This window comes from Aquarana catesbeiana, linkage group LG11, assembly GCF_042186555.1.
Source record: "Aquarana catesbeiana isolate 2022-GZ linkage group LG11, ASM4218655v1, whole genome shotgun sequence".
Classification (NCBI taxonomy): Eukaryota; Metazoa; Chordata; class Amphibia; order Anura; family Ranidae; genus Aquarana; species Aquarana catesbeiana.
Genome location: NC_133334.1, coordinates 41,357,142 through 41,382,671, shown reverse-complemented (window position 1 = coordinate 41,382,671; position 25,530 = coordinate 41,357,142). Strand labels below are relative to the sequence as shown.

The window sequence follows — 25,530 nt, the reverse complement described above, 5'->3', positions numbered from 1 at the left end:
CAATACTGGATATATTTTAGAGAATAGCTAACTGTCCTTTTTTTTTCCTCCTGCAGATGATAATGCAGTATTTATACTTTGGTGGTACAGAATCCATACAAGTGCCAATGTCTGCTGTTCTGGAGGTAAGAAGATATGTTGCATGTTTTTATAGGGTCCTGACTTTGCTTCTTTAAAGCATCCCCAGTACACTTTATATCTTTATGTAAGTGTTACTAATACCCTTGCTTTTCCTCTATACATGTGTGACCACCCTTTATATCTATCTTGGTTTAGAAAAAGCAGGGAGAGTCATTTTCTATTAAAGAAAAACTCCACTTTGAGGCTTGGTTCACAATAGTGTGAGTGCGACTTTCATGCGATTTTACACTGGCACTTCAGTTGCATCACGGTAGTGCAGGAACTATTTCAGTCGCTACAACTTTAAGTTGCATAAATTGGAACGGGTGCTATTGAAATCAATGGGCTGCGACTTGTCATGCGACTTTTGTGTCCAAAGTTGCACTAGTGTGAATGGAGCCTCAAAAAAAACAGGCCATTCTGTAATTGAAAATGATTACAAATTCTGTCCGTTTCCATCTGGTGGCACTCTGGTACACTGTTCTTGTATACAACAACTCCTGATAAGTGATTTCCTACTCATGCGATTATAGATGGAAGAGCCTTGCACTTGTTTCGGTTTCACTAAGGGATTGTAATGGCCGGTCTCAGTATTTCCAGAACAGGTGAGGAGCTGCAAGGAGTAGTGTGGAGTTATGAAAAAAAAAAAAAAACACCAAATAAACAATACTCACCTCTATGCTGCAGCGGTCCCATGTCAGCTCTAAGACCGAGAACTAAGTGATCACATGACCACTGATTGCTCAGTCCTTGGTCTGCAGGAGCAAGGAGCAGTGACAGTCATTCACTGCTCTCCGCTCTGCTCCTCCTGGGCTCACTGGAGCACCCAGATGGGGAGGCGGCAGGCAATACTGGCTCTGCTTCTCAATCAGGCAACTGGGTGGTTCCTGACAATATTGTCAGGATCCTTCAACCCAGCTCAATCCTGCACTGATGGGGACGCACGTCCAACAGGAGGATGGAGAGGGTTGCAGACAGGCCGCACAGGACCTGCCTTGAAAATTAAACTTCTTTTATAAAAACATGAGGTGTCTGTTTTTTTTTGTTTTTTTTGTTTTTTTTTTATTAGAGAAGCTGGAATACATGGGTAACATTTTTTAGAAAGGTGAACCAACCCTTTTAGCACTTTAGCTACTTGGCGTGACAGTGATGCGTATGGTTTATTGTAGGCCTGATTGTATAACAGATATACTCTAACCATAGCTCTACTTACATAGTCTGTACTTTCAACGCTGCGGGTTACATTTGTTTTGTGTGTTGTCATTTCAGCTCCTGTCTGCAGCAAGCCATTTTCAGCTGGACGCTCTGCAGCGGCACTGTGAGATCTTGTGTTCCCAGAACATCGACACCGACAACTGCGTCAGCATTTATAAGTACGCCAAGGTGAGACAATGATGGCTTTCATGTTGCTAAAGCTTAAAAAAAAAAAAAATTAAAATATGTAAACCCAACATTTCATGTTCCTGATATGTGCCTTCTGTACCGTGTACTTGTATGAGAAAGTCTCCTGTTCTCTTATATGTATTGCTTTCTTTTGTGTGAAATCCCTGGTGTTCCTGTCAGCCCTTCTGCTTTCCTATAAAATAAAACTGACCACACTAAGCATGAGAGCACACCATGGTCAGTTCTCTAGCTGTGCTGGGAACTAAGCCTGCTCTCCTCCAATGATCAGACTTGTCCTGAAACCCCACCGCACAGCCATTTACTGGGAAGACTAGTGTGCTGCTGATACTCCTCCCCCCAACTCTTATGCAGCTGAGAACAGAGGGAATGTGACCATTTAAAAAAAAAAAAAAAAAAAGAGGGGGGGGGGTGTATTTATATATTTTTTTTATATCTATACACAAATATTTTGCCTTTCATTTCTATTTTAAACTGAATGAGTTGTTTTACATGATGACCGTTTACAATCACTAACAAAACCCTTCCTATGCTCCATTTGTGGTTATATTGGTCATTATTTGCACAGTGGGACCTTTTCATAAAGCCCCAGAGAGAAGACCACATCCTGGAAGGAGCACACATTTTGAGTGTTTTGTAGATTAATGTTTGATGTAATATTTTGGCATTGTACATGTTGATGCTTTCATATGTGTGTTATTGTATGAAGAGTAGAGATTTGCAGATTAGCCATTAATAAAGGGAGAGAACATTGACTACAACAATGCCTAAAGGCTGCCATCCACGGCTTGAATTTTGGCTGATTCCTGCTGAATTTTGAGCAGTGAGTGCCCATTAGCACAACCTGACCTGATGGAAGTAAATTGTTTAATTCATTTTTGTTGAAGGAGCAGTGTGGTAAATTGTTAATTGAATAGCGCCTGTATCCGATCAGATGTAAGTCAGAGGCGTAACTGGAACCTTCAGGGCCTTTCCCACTGATCCTGGAACCCTTTTTTCCAATTGTGGGGCCCTTAATTATGGTCCCACACCAGACCACCTTCCTGCCGGTCTTGGAGTTCCCCCCCCACACACACACACTTGCAAGTGCGACCCTGGTAGTTCCGCCACTGGTGTAAATTTTGTATTTTTTTTTTATTTGGTGTTATTTTTACATACTTTTAGGATCCCCATTGGGGTCATTTTTTTATTTTTGTTTTATTTGTTATTTTTACCATTTTTTTATACATATTTTTAGGATCCCCATTGGGGTCAATTTTTTATTTTTGTTTTATTTGTTATTTTTTACCATTTTTTTTTTTTTTTTTACATAGTTTTTAGACCTCTGGTATAATGAAGGTCCTAACAGATCTCTGATGTCTCACTGTTGAGATAGAGAAAGGGACCGAGGACAGATTCATCAGTCACTTTCTCTGCAGCCTCGGCTGCACAGAATGAACAGGAATAGCTCAGTACAGAGCTTCCCGTTCATTCATAAACCGAGGCCTCCCACTATGCCTCAGCTATGAATGAATAAAAAAAAAAAAAAAATCAGTGATCGGTACCGAACACTGACTATTCATTCAGACAAGCTCTCCACCCTGACAGATCCCCCGCAGCAACCAGTGGGAGGGGGAAAGCAGTCAGCGCTGAGGGGAACCAGGGAAGCACACAGGGGCCGGGGCAGCAGATCAGGGATAGAGAGGCAGCAGGAACTGCCCTCCTGCAGCCGCTGAATGTTTGGGGGAGGGAGAGGAGAAGCGAAGCAGGCATTCAGCGGCTACATGGAGGGATCAGTTCCTCTAAATGCCGCCGCCACCCTCCTATTCAGGCATACAGGGGGGGGCGCATGGGCCCCCTAGAGCAGGGGGTTGGGTCGCAATGGCGACACCAATACATACACACCCCTGGTTCAAGTATTCTGACAGCCGCTGGCTGTCAGAATAAGATATCCAGCAGGGAAGATTTGTCCATCCACACTGTTCAGCGTAAAAAAAGAGGAATCTGTTGCAGCTCTAAAAAAAATCAAGCCAGGCTGAGCGTCGCCCAGCCATTTGTATTCTACGAACAAATACAAAGCTTCCTCTGATTGGCTGAGGCAGAGATCCTGATGTTCCTTTGCCCACCTCTCCTCCTCAGCCAATCAGAGGAAGCTTTGTATTCATTCATACAATACAAATGGCTGGGCAACGCTCAGCCCGTTTAGATTTTTTTTTTTTCCCCTAAGAGTGGGACGGGAAATTACCATCTCACTGTGGGAACACAGGAATGTAAACTGTATGCAGCTGAGGCGACATGAAGCATACATGGGACATGTAGTAGTGAAGGCAATAGTTGGGACCAACTAACTATTTATACTTCACAAAAAGCTGGAGATCAGCTTTAACGGGCGACTCCACTTTTATGGGAAAAAAAAAGAAAGGAAATAAAAAAAATAATATAGAATTGCGACACAAGTCCTATTGTAATTTGAAAGTTATTTAACCACTTCAATACCGGGCACTTAGACACCTTCCTGCCCAGACCAATTTTCAGCTTTCAGCGCTGTCGCAGTTTGAATGACAATTGCGCGGTCATGCTACACTGTGCCCAAACTAAATTTTTATCATTTTGTTCCCACAAATAGACCTTTCTTTTGGTGGTATTTGATCACCTCTGCGATTTTTATTTTTTGCTAAACAAATAAAAAAAGACCGAAAATTTTGAAAAAAATAAAAGTTTTGCTTTTGTTTCTGTTAAAAAAAAATTGTAAATAAGTAAGTTTTCTCTTTCACTGATGGGCACTGATACGGCGACACCAATGAGCGGGCACTGACAGGCGGCACTGGTTGGCAATGAAAGGCAGCACTGATAGGGTGACGCTGATAGGCGGCACTGCTGGGCATCCCTGGTGGCACTGGTAGGCATTGAAGTGGGCACTGACTGGCAGCTGCCTGGGCACACAGTGGCATTTCCCTGGTGGTCCAGTGTGGATCGCTTTCCTGGTGGTCCTGGGTAGGATCCGAGGGGGGGCTGTGCTGATAAACAATCAGCACAGACCCCCCCTGTCAGGAGAGCAGCCGATCGGCTCTCCTCTACTCGCATCTGTCAGACGCGAGTGAGGAAAAGCCGATCACCGGCTCTTTCTATTTACATCGTGATCAGCCATGATTGGACATGGCTGATCACGTGGTAAAGAGTCTCCGTCGGAGACTCTTTACATAGATCGGTGTTGCAGGGTGTCAGAGTGACACCCCGCAACAACGATCGCCGCGATGCGCGCCCCGATATTCCTGATCAGATCATATGACGTCCGATCAGGAATATCAAACCACATTGCCGCCGTCATTCTGTAATAGGGCGGGCGGCAAGTGGTTAAAATGATCTTTCCTTTTTAAGCTGCAGCTCTGTCATTTTCTGTAATATGCAATATGGTGACCTGAAGGCATTCTGTATACAGATGGTGTATAGAACGCCCCCTGAAAATTGAATTTCCTGCTTGTGTGATCGGCTCTCTGATTTTCCCAGAAGTCTGCACTAAGATACATGTCAGATTTCAGGCATCCCCTGCAACTAATATTTTATTTTTGGTGAGAGACTCCCAAAAGAGGAATCACATCTAAAAGGGATGCAGACCTGGCCACTTTTCTAATCAGAACCCTGCAAGTGCAGCAGCTGATTGATAAATATAAAATTACTCCTATTAGATTTACTTACCGCATGGACACAAACGGCTATTTTTTTAGAATAATAAAAAGGTAGGAATCTGCAGCAAAAAGTTTGTTAAACTTCCTGCAATGTACATAGATCACCCGGAGGGGAACGTGTTTTTTTTTTTCTTAACAAAAGTGGAGTTACGCTTTCAGTTTAAATTTTTTATGTTTGGGTTGTAGCAGGAGGCCATAACCAATGTTCTCTCATTCAGGTCCACAATGCCGCCGAACTGGCGCTGTTCTGCGAAGGATACTTCCTACAAAACATGAGGACTCTGCTGGAGCAGGAATCCTTCAAGCAAATTATCTGTGGACGTAACAGCAAAGTACAGGGATTGGACATTCTTATGGACTTAAAACATACACTGACCAATCGGATTAAAGACATTTACATATCTTGTCGGGTGTGAAAGTCATGGGGCAGTCCAAGCTATGTTGGTCTTTATAATGGGCCATTGCGGGTGTCAAGCTGAAACTTGGGAGGGCTACACAGCCAAGAACGAGGCCGATGTAAAGCAATCTGGAGCTGTACGTTTATGTAGATAGGCAGTGCATATATATATATTTGTATAAAGCCGTGTCCCCCCCCCCCCCCTAGGGTCAGGGCTCTGTGCCATGCAAAATTATTACAGCCAAAATCTCCCAGGATTGATTGTACAGAAACATGGAAGCATCTCTTGTATTTGTTGGGGGGCATCGGCTATTTCTGGTTTTTATTAATGTAAAGAAAGTTGCACATATAACAGAGCCCCTGGGGGGATATACTTATGCGAGTGTGGGGGGGAAGAGTTGTGTGCTCAGCCAATATAGAAGCGCCACACATATCCCACTGCTTTCCATCGGGGTCTGTACAATGAGTTCACAGGTCATTGTATGGTGTGTGTTGGACAACCTATGAATCCAGAACCCCACCTTGGAAACTGGGAGGACGTGTCTGTAACTGCACCATGGCTTTGGTCTAGGTGGAGTGAACACATCACTGCAAGTGGGTGTACATACCTTAAAGAGAGAATACACACAAGTAACTTTGGCCAGGTTTACCTATAGCTGGGTCTACAATGTCATGTTTGGAGGTGAACGTAAAACTTAACCCAAATAACAAAAATGTAATATATTAGTTATGCAGCCCTTTAGGTTGGTGACTGCATTAGTTTTCATTTTTAACGCCAAGATTTTCAACATGTACTGAAAATACCTATTGATCTTGCCAAAAATTCAGTGTCCTTGTCATTTCCTGTGAGCCTAAAGCACATACAAGGTTATCTTCCTTATGTAAACTACTAACTAGGGATCAACCGATAGTTTTTTCGGTGCCGATACGATACCGATATTTTGGCCACCTCCGACGATAGCTTGTACATTTAAAAAATGTTTACATTTTATTTGTTTTTTTTATCACTGTTCTTGCTGTCACAAGGAATGTAAACATCCCTTGTGACAGTAATAGGCATGTGAGAAGTACTCTTTATGGAGAGCTCGGGGGTCTATAAGACCCCAAACCCCTACTCTGCACTTGATAGTATTCAAAACGTCAAGATCTGCGTTTTTGAATACTTTATTTTTTTTAAAACTGGCGCCTTTAAAATGCCAGTAATCCAGGAAGTGATGTCATGACATTGCTTCCGGATTGCTAGAGCCGAGACCCGAACGAAGCATCGGCTTTGTTCGGGACTTCGGCCAGCTGGCGCATGTACCGGCTGGTTACTCGGGCCTCCCAGTGGGACAGGAGAGCCCGGGCGAGTGGCGGAAGGCAGTGCGGGGAGAACGTCTCCTCCTGCTGCTTGTAATAACAGCCGAGCGGCTGCTGAGCCACATCGGTTGTTGTTACAATAAAGCTGACCGTCCACTCTAAAGAACGGTATTAGGGTAGCTGCATGCATCCCCCCGGTAAAACCCCTAAAAGCAATATCAGTAATATTGGTCAGTTTTTTGACCGATACTTCTAAAAGTGAAGATTGGCCGATCCCTACTACTAACAACCACTTCCCTTTGTACTTAAGACAAAGGCAGATATGTTTAACCCCTTGGCGCTGGCTGCATGCAAATATGCGGGCCTCCTGGTGCCGATCAGCCCCATATTTGCGTGAACTATTTTATATACAGCTGTGCTGAGGGCACGCGCCCTCCTGGCACAGTTACCTGCGGCTAAAGCGGTTTGGGAGCTTTCTGATCATAAGCGCTGTGACAGCCAATCACTGATCATAAACTCCGCCCTGGGAGGTGCCAGTGCTAAGAGGTTAAAATCCATAGACCATGGAGGAAGTGAGCGTTGTCATCAGGGACACGATTTCCAGGTAAAAAAAAGCCTAAAAAAAAAGGAAACAAATGCAGACACCATATCTAAGGACTGATAAGCTGCAATATATTACATTTTGTTTTTTTCAGTTTTTCTTATGCTTTAAGGTAAACCTTCAATGAGGCTGGAACTCTCCTCTCAGTGTGAGAGCCGGGATTGGCAGACTGAGAGGTCAGTACTGGCCGCCTTTCATTTTTCTTTGAGGCCACGGCCTGTACTAATAAAATGCTGACACAAGACTGTGTGCAGGTATTGGGTGAAATAACTTTTATGATCAAACACCAAACCCCCCCCAAGAAAAAAAAAAGAAAAAGGAGGATGGGTCAGGATATCCTGTAAGGATCCAATAATTACAGCTCAACCAATCACACAGCTGTGTTGCAAACTTTATTAGGTTGGCTGCTTCCTTTCAAGGGGACCTGTCAGGAGAACTGTGGCTACCATCCTGCACTGGAATCATCCACTGCTGACCCCCCCAGAAGCTTTGCTAGTTCCAGGGCAGGGCTCACATCCTCCCACATTGCCATAGGCCTGCTGGATTCAGTAGGATCTTACAGCAATGGAGGGGGATCCCCCCTCACCTCCTCTATCATAATAGCACAGTGTTTGCACCTTATAGAGCACCTGAGCGATGTGTATTACAGGAGTGGATATCTAATGTGTTATTGGCAGATTGTAACATCTCATTACCAAACTGTAATAAGTTTTGTTCTAAAAGAAACAGTTAGAGGTTATTGGTTAACAAAAAAAAACAAAAAACTGTTTTTAATGGACTAAAGTTTGATGCAAATTTTCATACTGATGTAACGTTCACAAAATCAGAAAACATTTATAGACAATAAAAACCAATGTGTAAAACTTTTACATGGAAAGGTGAACAGAATATTCTGTACAATGCGAAAGTGGTGAGAAAAATCATTTCAAGTAAATGAAAGCAGCCAATCCAATCGCTCTCATAGACAGAAAAATTGGCAGGAAGGTAAAGCAGCTTGGTGTGAGCAGCCAAATATTTAAGTGGATTTAAATCTCGTTTAAAAAAAAAAAAAAAAAAAAAAAAAAAATATTCTATTCATTTTAATGACAGAAGAGGCCCTATTGGTCTGTTCGGTCATAAATCTTTCTCCCTGCGGTAATCTACAGGGAGCCCTGCATGTGCAGCTCAGAGTACATTTACAGCACAGCAGTTATGAGGTCACTCCCATGCGCATCTACAGGAGTGACATCATAATGACCAAGTTATTTAAGCAGCCGAGCAGAACAAGCTTGGCAGGAAGATCAGGAGAAGACGGAAGTTCCCAGGACCAGCTGGATGGATTTCTTTGACAATAAGTTTGCTATAATGTGCTCATATACAGCGCACACTAGCACATCATGGCATAAACCTCCTGGGGTCCTATTAAAAAATAAATAAAAATGTAGCAAAGTTTCATTCATTAATACTAATTTATTATAAAGTAAATTTGACACTAGTCAAATTTTCTTCAAGCTTTATTTTCTTCAAGCACCTGCTGCAATTTTGTGTTGTTTTTTGGGAGGGGGTTGTAGAGTTCTTACATCAAACGTGACATCTCCGGATCCCTTAAGAGCTGCATTCTTTTAAAAGCGTACTCACAACTGGCTGCCAGAGACCACATGGGGTGAAAACAAAGTGGTGTTAATTTTCTAAAACTGGAGAGTGCAGAATCTGATGCAGCTGTGCATGGTGGCCAAATCAGCATCTAACTTCAGCTTGTTCACTAAGGCTCCATTCACACTAGCGCGTTTTTTTGATGCATTTTGCAGAAATGCATGGGAATCTTTTAACATGGGTTCCTATGGAACATGTTCACATCAATGCCTTTTTGTACCTCTGCACTTTTGGAAAGGGTCAGGGACTTTTTTTCATGCAAAATGCAGCGTTTTGCATGTAATAGAATTCAATGGATCAGCATCAAAAACGCAAGTGCAGCGTTTTTGATGCGTTTTTTTTTTAAACTGTATACAGTCTAAAAAAAACTGCAAAAAAAAAAAAAAACAGCAAAACACAGCAAAAACGCTGCTCAAAAACGTGGCAAGCATCACAAAAAAAACTCCAAAAACGCTCAAAAGCAACATGCATAGATGTGAATCCAGCCTTAGGCCCCTTTCACACCGGGAGACCGATCGGGTGCACCTGTCTGTTTTTTTTTTTTGTGAACCACCCATTGTTCTCTATGGAGCGGCAGGTATCCCCTGACACCCGATCCGGTCCACTAAAAACATACAGATGGGGATCCGTCGATCGGATGATAGTTTGATGGAAACAGATAGGCAGTCCGTTACTGACCGCCGCATAGAGAACAGCGGGCTGTGTCTGCTCTACATAGCGGAATGGACACGGACCGGTCATCATCAACAGAGATTCCCCGGATTCTGCTCCATCTGAAAGGGGCCTTAAGCTTTGACAAAAACTGACTGGCTTCTATGCAGAGCTGCACCAGCTTTAGTACTTTTTAGTTTTAGTAAATGAACCCCGAATGTCTCTGGGAAAACCTACTAACTGTAGTTTCTCACCACTTTTTTCACATGCTTTCTAACACTGGACAGAAATAAAAAATCATTGCCTGCCTCTCGACATTGAATCAACCCGATGAGAGGAGCAAAACGGCATAACATTGACAACAATGTGGACTTATTCTTTAGCTTTGTACAGTCTACATATATACACTTCTCTTAGTCTATATAGGTTTATACACAAGGCACGTATACAGAGGCTTAATAAACACCCCAACTATATATACAGATTCATCAAGGAATGAGCCTGATAATAGTCCTCCCTCCTGCTGCAGGTACCAGGATGATGATGGCCTCCTCATGGTGACTGTACAGGATGATCGCCGTATATCATATATCAGCAAAGCCCCGACTGATCACTTTCCAAACTTCTGCTTCTTGTCTTTGTTTTTCTTCAGCTTTTTCTGGAACTTCCCACCGCTCTTCTCCGGCTGGTCCAGTTTCCGTTTCTTGTCACTGAAAGGATCAATTTCAGAACATTACTGGAATCTGTGAAATGAACTCTCAGACACCAAATTCCAGCTGCTTTACATACAGCTACCATTTGTGTCAAAATCTGTTTCGGCATGCTGTAACCCCCTGTACAGCAGTGCCCAAACTAGAAAAGGGAGAAGCAGCAGTGACAGCCAATCAGGGCTCTAGTGGTTTGTGCTGTAGAGTTGGTAAGGTTGAATAAAGACACCAGTCCATCCAGTTCAACCTGAGTGATTGTCTACAATTATCCCGATCCCTGTACATTGTGTCTCATTAAGAAGCTCATCTATTTTATATTATTTATTTAACCCTTTCATGACTAAGCCTATTTTTGAAATTTGGTGTTTACCAGTTAAAATCTGTATTTTTTGCTAGAAAATTACTTAGAGTTCCCAAACATTATATATATTTTTTTAGCAGAGAATCTAGAGAATAAAATGGCGATTGTTTGCAATATTTTTTATCACACGGTATTTGTGCAGCGGTGTTTTAAACGTAAATTTTTGGAAAAGTGACATTTTCATTAATTTTAAAAACTCCAAACAGTAAAGTTACCCCAATTTTTTTGTATAATGTGAAAGATGATGTTACGCCGAGTAAATAGATACCAAACATGTCACCCTTTATAATTGCACGCACTCGTGGAATGGCGACAAACTACGGTACCTATGAATTTCCATAGGCGACGCTTTAAAAAATTTTAACGGTTACCAGGTTTGAGCTACAGAGGAGGTCTAGGGCTAGAATTATTGCTCTTGCTCTGACGATCGCGGCGATACCTCACATGTGTGGTTTGAACACCGTTTACATATGCGGGCGCGACTTCCGTATACGTTTTCTTCGCTGCGCGAGCTCGCGGGGACAGGGGCACTTTAAAAAAAATTTTTTTTTTTTTATTTATTTTTTTACTTTATAAATTGTGTTTAAAAAATTTTTTTTTTTTTTTTTTTACTTTTATTGCTGTCACAAGGAATGTAAACATCCCTTGTGACAGTAATAGGTGGTGACAGGTACTCTTTATGGAGGGATGGGGGGTCTACAAGACCCCCCATCCCTCCTTTACACTTCAAAGTATTCAGATCGCCGAAAACGGCGATTCTGAATACTGTGTACTTTTTTTAATTCGGCGCCATTGGCAGCCGAGTAAACGGGAAGTGACGTCATGACGTCGCTTCCGCGTTTACAACGAGAAGGCTGGAACGAAGCCGCTCACAGCTTCGTTCCAGCCCGCCCCCAGCCGCCGAAGGCAGCCGAATGGACGGGAGGCCCGGTAACAGCGGCGGGAGGCGGCGGGAGGGGGGGGGATGTCCCCTCCCGCTCCTACGGTATAACAACCGAGCGGCTTTTAGCCGCATCGGTTGTTATACACGGGTAGCCGATTGCCCGCTGTAAACAACGGTACCGGGATGATGACTGCAGCTGCAGGCATCATCCCGGTATAACCCCGGAAAGCCGAGTACGCATATCTGCATACGGTCGGCGGGAAGGGGTTAAGGTACCCATATAGCGCCGTCAATTTACGCAGTGCTCCACACATACATTGCACACTCACATCGGTCCCTACCCTCAAGGAGCCCACAATCTAAGGTCCCCAACTCACACCCATATACCAAGGCCAATTTTGGACAGAAGCCAATTAACCTACCAGCATGTCTTTTGGAGTGTGGGAGGAACCCGGAGTACCCGGAGGAAACCCACGCAGGCACAGGGAGAACATGCAAACTCCAGGCAGGTAGTGTCATGGTTGGGATTCAAACCAGCGACCCTTTTTACTGCTAACCACTACACCACTGTGCTGCCCTGTACTGTTACTTAAAGTGGTTGTTAACCCAATTGATGAGGCACACAGTACATGGTTTCCTAAGCATTGCAGCATCATCTTTTTTTTTTTTTGTAAATGCCTTTTATTAGCATGTTTTAGCTCTGTCAATTGTACTATTTCATCTCCATATCCGAGCCGAGGGAGCTGAGTAGGAGGGACACAGATTTCTTCTGACTTATGCAAGATACGTCAGAAGAGGAATCTCTTATCTTCCTCCATTTGGCCGTCAATGCAGTGTGTACGAGAGGGGAGGAGGTGGAAGAGAGGAGCGTGGCTGGGAGTGTAGGAGATCCTCCTTTCTCAATTCAGACTACATGTTGACAGGCAGAGGGAGGGAGAGGAGGGGGGAGCTGAAAAAGGCAGAGAGGAGACCTGCATTTAGACCATGGTATCTTGGCTCAGCAGCCATGATAATCGTTGTCTGTTCTCAGGGGGGAAGACAGGAGCTGGCAGGATCAAACAGGTATTATAAGAGATTATTATAAGAGATACAGAGAAGTAAGGCAAAAAGCAAAAGAACCAAGCTGCAGCTTTCACATTAAAGGGACAGGAGCAGCATATTTTTTTTTTTTTTTTTTGGGTTAACATACGCTTTAACCGCTTGCCGACCGGCTCATGTCGGGAGAATGGCACCACTGGGCGAACCGCTGTACCCATATGGTGGCTCCTTTAAGAGCTGTAGCAGGCGCACGGGGTGACCTGCAGCGGGTGGCCAGCGTGCACGAGAACCAGAACCGGGATTTATGTGTGTAAACACACAAATCCCGATTCTGATAGTAGGAACGGACAATCTGTCTCTCCTCCCCTAAGTAGGAACAACGATCTGGCTCCTCCTCTAGTCAGTCCCATCCCCTCATAGTTAGAAACACACCGTGGGAACACACTGTGGCTGCAGGAAAGAAAATTGCATCATCTATGGCTTGCTTAAAATATAAGAATGTATAGCTGTAATAATGAGGGGCTGCAGGTGTAATCTGGAATGGAAGCAAATTGCTGTGCTGCAGTGGAGGATCTAGAATCTATGGCAGGGATCCACTTTTACCCTCTAAATGAAATGGCGGCATTCTGACCTTTTCACACTGATAATAGATGCAGCCTTGCCAGTCTTCTTCAGAACTTCGTTCCACTCGTCATCGTCACCCCGGATTACGTATCTGCAGATAAAGCAGAATGCATATTCAGGGTTCTGACAGAACGGCACCCAGTACTGGGACCTTCAGCTTCCTCACAATCAGTCAACAATTTCACTTACTGCGACAGATTGATTCCTTTCAACTTCTGCACTTCCTCTTTGTGCTTCTGCTGGAACTCCCTGGCTGCCTCTTCCTAAAGGAACAAAGAATAGCAATGTTCAACGGAGAGTGACAGAGACCGATCGAAACATCTTCACAGGTGTAAAGCAAATCTCACCAGATCCTCACTGAGGGATTGCAAGGTGGGCTCCATAACCACCTCCTTGACGGCCCCCATCTGTTCCTCCACAGCCTTCTCCTGAACCCTGTTAAATACCTGGAGACCCAAAAACATAGAATAAAGTACTGGAGGATAACTCACTTGAGGCAAACAACTAGTTTATAAATCACACCTTCATGTATAAAACACAGCATTAATTATATACGCTTAAAGTGCATGTAAAGCCAAACAAGGAAAAAATCCGTTTTTAAAACCTGCGGGCACACAAGGAGGAAGGTGCAATGAGGTGAATGTCACTTTCTGGAGAGTTTGCTTTTTTTTTTTTTTTTTTTTTTTGCAATACAGTAAAACCTTGGTTTGAGAGCGTTTTGCAAGACAAGCAACATTTTTAAATCAATTTTGACTTGATATACAAGCGATGTCTTGATATACAAGTAGTGTCATGTCACAACTGAGTATAAGGCTTCATGCACACGAGACGCCGGTGCAAACTCTGCTAAACACATGTTTTTAAAAGCTGAAACCGGCGTTTAGAAACGCCAGTTTTGCCGTGTTTGCATGCCGCGTTTTATCGCGTTTGCGCCTAGAAGCGTCTGCAGAGCAGAAAATGACATTTTGCAACCCAAATTTGGGGCCCCATATCTCGGGGCCACTTGGTGCTAGGAACCCCAAATTTGGTGTGCAAACACAGTAGTGTAGCACTACAACATATCCAAAGCTGGGGTTCCTAGCACCAAGTGGCTCCAAGATACGGGGCCCCAAAGTCGGGTCGCAAAATGTCAAGCACTTCTGCAGCAGAGAATGACATTTTCCGACCTGACTTTGGGGCCCCATATCTCGGGGGCCACTTGGTGCTAGGAACCCCAAATGTGCAATTACAGTAGAACTAGCACTACAACATATCCCAAGCTGGGGTTTCTAGCACCAAGTGGCCCTGAGAAATGGGGCCCAAATTCGGGTCGCAAAATGTCAAGCACTTTTCTGCAGCGGAGAATGACATTTTGTGACCCAACTTTGGGGCCCCATATCTTGGGGCCACTTGGTGCTAGGAACCCCAAATTTGGATATGTTCTAGTGTTAGTACACCAAATTTGGGGTTCCTAGCACCAAGTGGCCCCGAGATATGGGGCCCCAAAGTCGGGTCGCAAAATGTCATTCTCTGCTGCAGTTTACCATCATATTTCTGTGTTTTCTGGTCCAAAAAATAGGGTTCCTTTAAAAACACTTATAAACGCGGTACCGGCATTTAGCCACGTTTGGCATCTGAACCCATTTTTTTGCTTCTGGAAAAACGAGGTTAAATGCAACTGCCTAAAAACGGCAAAAAACGAGACTGTGTACATGGACACATAGGATAACATTTAATGAGTTCAGGGGAAGTGAAAAAAGTGTCCAACTGCCTCTGAACGCGCGTTTAACAGCGTCTCATGTGCATGAGGCCTAAAAGAGAAGAGAGGTGTAGCAATATGGTTACATTTAATGAAGGTACAACATTTAGCAACATATTGCTACACTTAAGAGGCGCCTCTCTTCTCTTTTATACTTTGTAGCTCCTGCTGGATTTTGCTTCTAATCCCCTTGTGGAGGCTTCCATATGTGGATGGACATCTTACGGTTACACAACTTATCGCATTACTATAATCTTTTTATATGGACTATAAACTGAAGGACTTATGAATAAATGGTTGTGGAACGAATCATCTGAGTTTCCATTATTTCTTATGGGGAAATTTGCTTTGATATACAAAGTGCTTTGGATTACAAGCATGTTTCCAGAACAAATTATGCTCACAATCCAAGGTTTTACTGTATACTGTTTCACTGAGCGCCGACAGTATAACCATCGCCATACTTCAGGCGCTCCTACACCCAAGCTACAGGTGTCCTTGCACAGCAGTTGAAACCTTGTCTGCAGCTGAACTGCATACCCATCCTCTCCCCTTGTCCAATCATAGAACACTTTGCATTCTGTGCACCCATTCATAAAATCCATATCATTTTCTGATTGGGGAGAAGAGAGGAGGGGGGTGTGCAGAGCAGCCGTTGTGTAGGAGAAGCTGCATCTATCCTCTTGTCAGTTCTCAAACAAAAGAGATTCAGGATGTGGCATACACATTGCACTTAAAGTGATACTAAAGTCTCAATTTTTTTTAGTTAAAAATAACGAACATGTTATACTTACTTGCCCTGTGCAGGGGTTTTGGACAGAGCAGCCCCGATCCTCCTCTTCTCAGGTCCCCATCGATGCTCCTGGCCCCTCCCTCCTGTAGAACACCCCTACAGCAAGCAGCTTGCTATGGGGACACCTGAGCTGCAGCCCGGTGTCCTCTCTCTCCTCATTGGCTCACTCATTTTGATTGACAGCAGCAGGAGCCAATGGCGCCGCACTGCTGTATCAGTCAATGAGGAGGGAGAGTCCCGGACAGCTGAGTCGCTTGTTCAACATCGCTGGATCGAAATAGGGGCTTAGGTCAGTATTAGGGGGGCTGCCACACACAGAAGGTTTTTTATTTTAATGTATAGAATGCATTCAGATAAAAAGCCTTCTGACTTTACAACCACTTTAACTCCTTGTAAGCCAGCAATTTTTAAATAATTTTTCCTGGAGTTCTTCTTCACATTTACCATTGAAATTGTTTTCTTATATCTGTTTGATAAGTGCAAAAAAAGCTGCTGATGGTGTCAGAAATCTTGTGAGCTGATTGTTCCTGTGTTCACTGCTCGCACTTCTACATTGCCCCAAGCTAACTCTCTGGAAAACAAAACATTTCCCCCAATCTGGTATAGAAAACAGGAGAAGGATCATAAAGGTGAAAATGAAGAAAAAGTTACATAGTTACATAGTAGGTGAGGTTGAAAAAAAGACACAAGTCCATCAAGTCCAACCTATGTGTGTGATTATGTGTCAGTATTACATTACATATCCCTGTATATTGCGGTCATTCAGGTGATTATCTAATAGTTTCTTGAAGCTATCAATGCTCCCCGCTGAGACCACCGCCTGTGGAAGGGAATTCCACATCCTTGCCGCTCTTACAGTAAAGAACCCTCTACGGGGGCGTGTCCAAGATGGCGCTGGGAGCAGACGTGTGTTAGCTGAGCTCCCGTCTCCGGCCACTAATCCTACAGCTATCCTAGTGTGAAGGATCGTAAAAGTGGACCTTATCGCCTCAGGAGGCTTGGTGGGTGGATTGGGCGATGCCCGCGGGCAGGAAATCGGGCCAGCACAGGTACAATAGCACCCCGGTGAGGACCCGCTCTGTCCCGAGACCCGCACCACACGAGGCATCCAAGATGGCGTCGCCGGCAGCTTCCCCTCCTGACGGAGCTATACAGGCGGGCTCCGCGGCCTTCGATGCCCTAATGCTGGCCATAACCACTTGCCAGGCGACCCTAACCACAAAAATTGACCATGTACAGACGGAGACCGCCCTTATCCGTAGAGACATGGATAAGTTCAGGGACCGGGTATCTGAGGCGGAGAGACGGGTGTCAGATATAGAGGATACACAAAGGGAACACCATGCAGATATCCAGGCCCTGAAGCTGAAAGTTAAACACCTGGAAAATGGGGCCGAGGACGCGGAGAACCGCAATCAGAGGAGCAATCTGAGGATCCTTGGCCTCCCAGAGGGTGCTGAGGGGGCCGATCCGGTCACATTTATGGAGGGGCTCCTGCCTCAGCTGCTCCCCAGGGCCACCTTCTCTCCCCATTTCTCTATAGAAAGGGCTCATAGGATGCCAGCGACTAGAGGACCTCCGGGAGCGCCACCGCGCACTTTCATATTCAAGCTTCTGCACTACAGAGACCGGGACACGATCCTCCGCGCAGCGAGACTACAAGGAGATCTCAAACATGGTGATGCAACCCTGCTTATATTCCCGGATTACTTGGTGGAGACTCAGCGCCGCCGCAAATCATTCGATCAAGTCAGAGCTATGCTGAGACAAAAGGGTGTGAAGTACAGCATGCTCTTCCCTGCCAGATTGAGGGTCCAAGATGGAGAGAAAGTTCAATTTTTTACATCGCCCAGAGATGCAGCGGCGTGGGCTGAGACTCTCCGCCCCTGAATCCTGATACTGCTGATCTGCTTATGTGCTACCCCTCTGACTTAACCCTGGATTTAACACCTCACATGCGCTTACAGGAATGCAGGACTGACCCTTCTTGCTGACACTCCTTCATACAGGCGCATATGTGCCATGCAAGGTTGGGGATAACCAAACCTGGTGAAGCGACACCCTCTGGTGGGTGGTTTAGACACTCATGATCCACCTCAATTCACTGCGCCACTCGGGGGGTCGCGCGAAATACTTCAGAGAGAACCTGTCACACTCCCCCTCTGACTCTGCCTGCTCACGGGGGCTCCGGAGGAGGGGGGTAATAGTATCCTACTTGCTGATGGAAATCCTGGAACCTTTCACATAACCCAGGCCTTGTCTGTCCACATTCTTCCCCCTGTTTTGGATGGCTCCTATAACTAAGGGACTGATCTGACCCGGGACTCACCTTCCCTCCACTGGTCGTCGCGGCGCCCTTCCGGATTCGGTGCAGCTGCATACTCCCTTCTCTTATCCCTCCTCTTACACTGAAGAGACTTATCCTTGTTGCTGCTTTGAGAGGGGTGGAGGGGAGAGGAGATGCGGAACCTGTCTCTGGAGTCGTCTGACCAGGACTTCCTATGTATGGTATCTCCTGTTATAATGGGGGGGGTATGGTGATGACCCAGGATATAATATAATGATGGCAGGGGTAGCCATATGGCAAGCCACTTTAGAAGTTTAAGTAAGCGCCCCCGGGGACCCGGGTGATTCACACTAAAATATCCGTGCCGGATAACAAGAAGCTAACTTGCCGGTGAAAGGCTGAGCGCCGTTTGCGCATTGCCCTCATGTTGGCTCTGAGCCTTCCCCTTCTTTTGTTGGATGGGAATGAGGCCCCTCCTGCCGTGTTGGGGGGGGGGGGGGGCGGGGTGGGGGGGGGATGTTTGCTTCAATTGGACTGCAGTTGCAGACCCACTTGTGTTGTTTATTTTATTTTGTTTTTAAGGTTTTTTGTTTATGACAGTACTACCAGCAGACTACCTGCAAACTATCCATGCCGCCTAGGGTCCTGGCTTGGTCTGCCTGGGCCCGGATCCCTGGTCAAGGAGCTGGTCTCTCCCATAGATCCTACCATAATTTTGAACTGCACAGATGACCTCCCTTAGACTGCTCTCCTGGAACACACGGGGTCTAAACTCTCCGGTGAAGCGCTCACTGGTCTTTCAGTTTGTTAAAACTTACCGTCCCCACTTGTGTGTGTTCCAGGAGACACATTTGGTGGGAAAGAAGACCTTTAGTCTTAAAAAACCGTGGGTAGGGTATCATTACCATGCGACACATTCTTCTTTTTCAAGAGGAGTAAGCATATTAATTCTTAAGACACTCCCCTTCAAGCTCCTTGACCTGGCTCTGGACCCTGGTGGTAGATATGTGGTGTTACATGCCCTGCTCCACAATGTTCCATGGGTTATTGTGGGCCTATACTTACCGCCCCCGGCCTCTCTTCAAATACTGAACCAGGTAACCGCGAAAATAGCGGAATTTTCGACGGAAAATGTAGTCATTTTGGGAGACTTTAACCTAGTACCGGACGCAGGTCTGGATAGACTGACCCTCACTGGTGCGACCTCACAGGGGCTTGCAGAGTGGGTGGCCACCTATGGTATGTTTGATCTGTGGAGGTGGAAGCACCCTCGGGAGAAGGCATATACCTGTCACTCTGCGTCGCACAGAACCTTCTCGAGAATCGATTTGATTTACGCGGGGGGTTCCGTCCTGCCTAGAGTTCGTGAAATCACAATTCTCCCCCGGGGGATCTCGGACCACGCCCCGCTTCTCCTGGATCTGGATGCCTCGACGGTCCCATCTGATAGACTCTGGCGCCTGTCGAGGTACTGGATCTCGGATGCGGAGGTAGAGCCGAAGTATAGGAGTTGGAGATATACTGGATGGAGAATGAGGGATCTGCTTCGGCGGCCTCGGTCTGGGATGCCTTTAAGGCATTTACCAGGGGACAGTTCCAGACCATTATCTCAGGAGTTCGCAGGGACAGGAGAAGGGAGCTCACACGCCTCGAGATGGAGGCGGGTAGACAGGAGGCTCTTTATGTTAGCTCCCCGGACCCCCAGAAATATGGGAGACTGCAGGAGCTTCTGAGAGAGACCCTCATGGTACGAACTTCATTAACCCAAAAGAAACTATTGCACCAAAAGCAGAGGATATTCGAGCAGGGAGAGAGGACGGGTCGCCTACTGGCGTGGCTCTCTAGAGAGCACTCGGGGGGGATGTCGATAGGACAAATCTGTGATGATGGGGGATCTGTGCTCACCTCCCCGGTGGACATTAATAAGGAATTTGCCTCCTATTATCAGAACTTATACCGCTCTAGGACAGACTACGAGCCGGCGGAACTAACGGCCTACCTGAACAATATTGACATACCGACCCTTACCCCTACATATGCTAATAAATTAGAATGCTCCCATTAGTGTTGAGGAAATTCTAAAAGCACTTAAAATGATGCAGACGGGCAAAACCCCTGGCCCAGATGGCATTCCAGTTGAACTTTACAAAATGTACGCAGAACAGCTGGCCCCCAAAATTCAATCCTTATTGTCGAAGTCTATGGCTGCAGAATCTATTCCCGACTCGATGTATGAAGCGGTGATTGTGGTCATCCCCAAGGCAGGAAAGGACCCAACCCTATGCTCGTCCTACCGCCCCATCTCTCTACTTAATGTAGACACCAAGATTCTGTCAAAGATCCTTGCCAATAGACTCAATATGGTGATCACGGCCCTAATTCATCCAGACCAGACAGGCTTTATGCCTGGCAGGGGCACAGACATTAACATCCGACGACTACACACGCATATAGCTCTTGCTGGGGAGAGGGGCTCGGGAGTGGTGGCCTCACTCGACGCGGAGAAGGCGTTTGACTCCGTCGAGTGGGGCTACCTATGGGCAGTCCTCGCCAAGTTTGGCTTTGGGCCTAAATTTTTGACCTGGCTCCGATTACTGTACGCCAGACCTACGGCTCGCATCTGTACTAATGGTACCCTCTCGGATAAATTTTCCCTTGAGAGGGGCACGAGGCAGGGATGCCCACTCTCCCCGGCCCTCTTTGCCATGGCACTTGAGCCGCTAGCTATCCTGCTTAGAGCAGACGTAACGGTCAGGGGGATACAGGTGGGAGCTGTCACCGAGAAAATTTCGTTGTATGCGGATGACTCCCTCCTGTATCTAGCGGATGCCTCTGACTCCCTGCATGCAGCTCTGGCCCTCTTCGATACATTCGGTCGTTTTTCGGGCATCCGCATTAATTGGAACAAATCCATGCTTTTTCCCCTCTGTAGTTCCCTACCACCTATAGACACAAACACTCCATTGAAGTGGGTGGGGGAGTTCACATACCTGGGAGTGCGTGTAGGGGGTGAGTTAAAGGGGTACCTAGACAAGAATGTTTACCCATTATTGCCTCAGCTGCAACAAAAGTGCTCCACCTGGAGGTCTCTTCCCCTGTCCCCGGTTGGTAGGGGGAATTTATTGAAAATGATCTACCTGCCAAAATTTTTATATTATTTTAGGCAAACCCCGGTTTTGATACCTAAATCCTTTTTTCGTAGATTGGAGAGCGTGGTGATCTCTTTCATTTGGGCGGGGAAAACCCCAAGGGTAGCTAAGGCTATATTGTACCTTCCCCTGTCTGGTGGTGGACTAGCCCTACCGAATTTCTTAATATATTACTGGGCGGCTGTCCTTGTGACGGTGAGGTGGTGGTTCTCGCAGCCCCGCCAAAACCCGGCTGTTACATTAGAGGCGGCAGTTGTGGGATCCTACGCGGCGCTCTCCAATCTTCCGTATAGAGGAATAAAAGCCACTCCTGCTGTTACAGGCCCTATGAAAACCACCATTCAGGTCTGGAGGTCCTCTAGGGCAGTTTTATTACAACCAGCTACTGTGTCCCCACACACCCCGTTGTGGGCTAATCCTATGCTCCCGCACCTCTTCACTGTCCCGGACCCGGCGGCGTGGGCTAGGCGAGGCATCACTAAACTAAAACAAGTAATGTCAAGGGGAAGAGTACAGTCGTTTAGAGATATGCAACAGGCCCATAATCTACCAAACTCCTTCCTTTTCAGACACATGCAGTTGCAACATGCTCTCAGGGCCCAGTTTCCTGATCGGGTGGCGCTCGAACCGGATTCCATCGAGCGTCTCCTGATTTCGGGGACGCTGGAGAAGCCTCTATCCTCTCTGTATTTATACTTAACAGTGGCCCACGATGTTAAAACTGACAGAACCAGAGTCAGATGGCAGACGGATATTCCCTCGCTTGGGGAAGAGGAATGGGAGGAATGCCTCTCCACGTTTATCCCGTCCATGATTGCAGCCAGGGATAGATTTATTCAATTAAAGTTTATCCACAGAGCCTACTACACACCCCACCGACTAGCACAAATTTACCCTGAGAAGAGTCCCACCTGTACTAGATGCGAACTAGAAGAGGGAACATTTTTTCATATGGTCTGGTCCTGTCCCAAGCTGCATCCATACTGGAACGCAGTGGCAGACAAGCTGGGGGTGGTGTGTGGAGCTGAGGTACCGGTGGACCCCTTGGTCCTATTACTCAGTCACTTGGAAGACATAGAGGGGGACCGTTATATTAAACAATGCTTAACATACTCCATATTCTATGCAAGGAGAGAAATACTCCTCAAGTGGAAGGATAAAGAGGCCCCTACTAAAGGTGCATGGGAGGCTGCGGTAAATAATGCACTGCCACTATACCGTTTAACCTACGAGAGCAGGAATTGTCCCCAAAAATTTGACAAGGTGTGGTCGAGCTGGATAGATGCATGCGGTTGACCCCAGATGTTGGGGGAGACCCCAGGTATCTATATCATCCCCCCCCCCTCCCTCTAATCTGGGAGGTGGTAGGGCAGACTGATCAATAGCACCCTGCTGATGTATCTAGAGGTCTCCTTATATTATCCCATCAAGGAAAGGCTATATGAAGATTTCAAACTTTCCAACCTGTATAGGATTTGGCCCCGGTTAAGACTTTGATTAAGATTGTGTTCATAACATTATTATATAGAATGAAGAAGTGTAAATTTTATACATGTACTGCTATAAGATTGTAGTCTGTTAACTTATGATGGATCCTCAAATAATGCTGGCATTGTTTGTACTGTCTTAAATGTTTAATAAAATAAAAAACTTTACTGTTAAAAAAAAAGAACCCTCTACGTAGTTTAAGGTTAAACCTCTTTTCTTCTAATTGTAATGAGTGGCCACGAGTCTTATTAAACTCTCTTCTGCAAAAAAGTTTTATCCCTATTGTGGGGTCACCAGTACGGTATTTGTAAATTGAAATCATATCCCCTCTCAAGCGTCTCTTCTCCAGAGAGAATAAGTTCAGTGCTCGCAACCTTTCCTCATAACTAAGATCCTCCAGACCCTTTATTAGCTTTGTTGCCCTTCTTTGTACTCGCTCCATTTCCAGTACATCCTTCCTGAGGACTGGTGCCCAGAACTGGACAGCATACTCCAGGTGAGGCCGGACCAGAGTCTCGCAGAGTGGGAGAATTATCGTTTTATCTATGGAGCTGATCCCCTTTTTAATGCATGCCAATATTCTGTTTGCTTTATTAGCAGCAGCTTGGCATTGCATGCCATTGCTGAGCCTATCATCCACTAGGACCCCCAAGTCCTTTTCCATCCTAGATTCCCCCAAAGGTTCTCCCCCCAGTGTATAGATTGCATTCATATTTTTGCCACCCAAATGCATTATTTTACATTTTTCTACATTGAACCTCATTTGCCATGTAGTTGCCCACCCCATTAATTTGTTCAGGTTTTTTTGCAAGATTTCCACATCCTGCGGAGAAGTTATTGCCCTGCTTAGCTTAGTATCGTCCGCAAATACAGAGATTGAACTGTTTATCCCATCCTCCAGGTCGTTTATGAACAAATTAAATAGGATTGGTCCCAGCACAGAACCCTGGGGGACCCCACTACCCACCCCTGACCATTCTGAGTACTCCCCATTTATCACCACCCTCTGAACTCACCCTTGTAGCCAGTTTTCAATCCATGTACTCACCCTATGGTCCATGCCAACGGACCTTATTTTGTACAGTAAACGTTTATGGGGAACTGTGTCAAAAAAAGTCTGATAATAAAACTAATGCAGTTGGACCCTACAATATATACATATAGACCCTTGAGAAGTAAAAGAGCAGCTTTAAAACATAAAAACAATACAGAGATTATACATACAGATTGTGACATGTATGGTCAGCTTTTGTTCAGCAGGGACCGACTGAGATTCGATCAGTTTGTGGCCATCCCTGGTTGATTCTGCCCAAAGGGCATGCTAGAAAACTTTTCTCGATCAGTGGCCGCAGCTGCCGATGTGGGTGCAGCTGTCAGAATACAATATCCCAATGGGGGGGGGGGGGGGACTCCTTATTGCACCTTGTTTGTGTGGATTGAGGTATCTTTTAGTTTAGTGGGCTGAACAAAATAAAACATTGTATGGCCAGCTTTAGAATGCATACAAGCAACACTCTACAAACACAAGGTAATCATTTTTTATCTAGCAGTGCGCCAGTCCAGGCAATGCCACTTTTTTTTACAATGCGGGGGAGGAATTCTTAAAGCTCAACTACTGGCAGTTTAAAAAAATGATCCCTTGCAGTAAGCTATGCCCACACTGCAAGGATTAATTGCCTCTTTTTTTCTAGGGGATAGAAGAAACAGTTTTACTTACCTGATCCTCAGCTCCCCCAGCAGGTGGCGCTTCCCCACAATCTGGCAATGGGCTATCCCTCTGCATCCTGATGCCCAGAGCTGGGCTATGGAGCCTGCTTTGGTCTTGATGACATCAGGACCACAGAACAGTGGGGTGTGGGGGTCCAGAAGCTGTGGGGACCGGTCTAGATGTGGGGAGGAGCAGAGGACATAAATAAGCCACAAGTGACCTTTGTGGTATTGTCGCGGCCCCACTGCAAGAGATCTTTTTTTGTTTGCCAGGGTTGGGCTTCAAAACACCCCCGCAGTAGGTTTCTGTCATATGCAGGGAGAGAGTCTCAAAGCCAAGTACAGTGGAACCACATCAGAGGAAACAACCAGATTCAACTTCCCCTGGAAGTCAGATTGGCGATACAATGGAAGGCTCAAACTAATTGGCAATAGAGAGGAAGGCTCAAACTGACTGGCAATACAGTGTAAGGCTTAGTTTGATTGGTGATGCAATAGAGGACTCAGCCTAAAGCTGCCCATAGATGGTTTGAATCTCGGCTGGTCTCTGCTGAACCAGCCAAGATTCAAACCATGTATGGGCTGGCTGATTGATGGATCGACTTGGGTACAACCAGCATGTCGAATTTCTAGCATATGATAATTTCCAGGGGCTATAGCCGCTAGCAATATTCATTATGTTCTCCCGGCAGGGATGACTCATAGCGCCCCCTAGGAGAAGACAATAGCTCTGCGGGAGGGATTCCCCCATCACTGACTGTATTTATGGGGGAATTGAGCGATTTTATTTCGTGCAGCCTGTGGTTACTGGAAAAAAATGGCATCATCCATGCATGGTAATACAATGGAAGACTCAATCTGATTAGTAATATAATGGGAGACTCTATAGCAGTGGTCATCAACCTTTTCCTCAGGGCCCACTAACAGGCCAGGTTTTATGTATTACCTTGGGGGAGATGCAGACTAGAATACTGCAATCACTGAGCAGC

At 45.7% G+C, this 25,530-nt stretch overlaps 2 protein-coding genes across 3 annotated transcripts in view; one reads left to right on the top strand and one right to left on the bottom strand.

Annotated features, from left to right (window-relative positions):
* ABTB2 (ankyrin repeat and BTB domain containing 2) overlaps positions 1–8,360 on the top strand; it is a 231,092-nt gene extending 222,732 nt beyond the window's left edge. For both annotated transcript variants that reach the window (XM_073604210.1, XM_073604209.1), the window contains 3 exons: positions 57–125; positions 1,390–1,503; positions 5,405–8,360. In XM_073604210.1, coding sequence (XP_073460311.1) covers positions 57–125; positions 1,390–1,503; positions 5,405–5,602 — 381 coding nt within the window. In that variant the 3' untranslated portion in view covers positions 5,603–8,360. The remainder of the gene's footprint in view (positions 1–56; positions 126–1,389; positions 1,504–5,404) is intronic.
* The window catches only part of NAT10 (N-acetyltransferase 10), a 79,802-nt gene continuing 62,491 nt past the window's right edge, over positions 8,220–25,530 (bottom strand). The window contains exons 26-29 of the mRNA XM_073604208.1: positions 13,727–13,825; positions 13,569–13,642; positions 13,387–13,470; positions 8,220–10,476 (exon numbers count right to left, since the gene is read on the bottom strand). Of these exons, the coding sequence (XP_073460309.1) occupies positions 10,377–10,476; positions 13,387–13,470; positions 13,569–13,642; positions 13,727–13,825 (357 nt within the window). The 3' untranslated portion in view covers positions 8,220–10,376. The remainder of the gene's footprint in view (positions 10,477–13,386; positions 13,471–13,568; positions 13,643–13,726; positions 13,826–25,530) is intronic.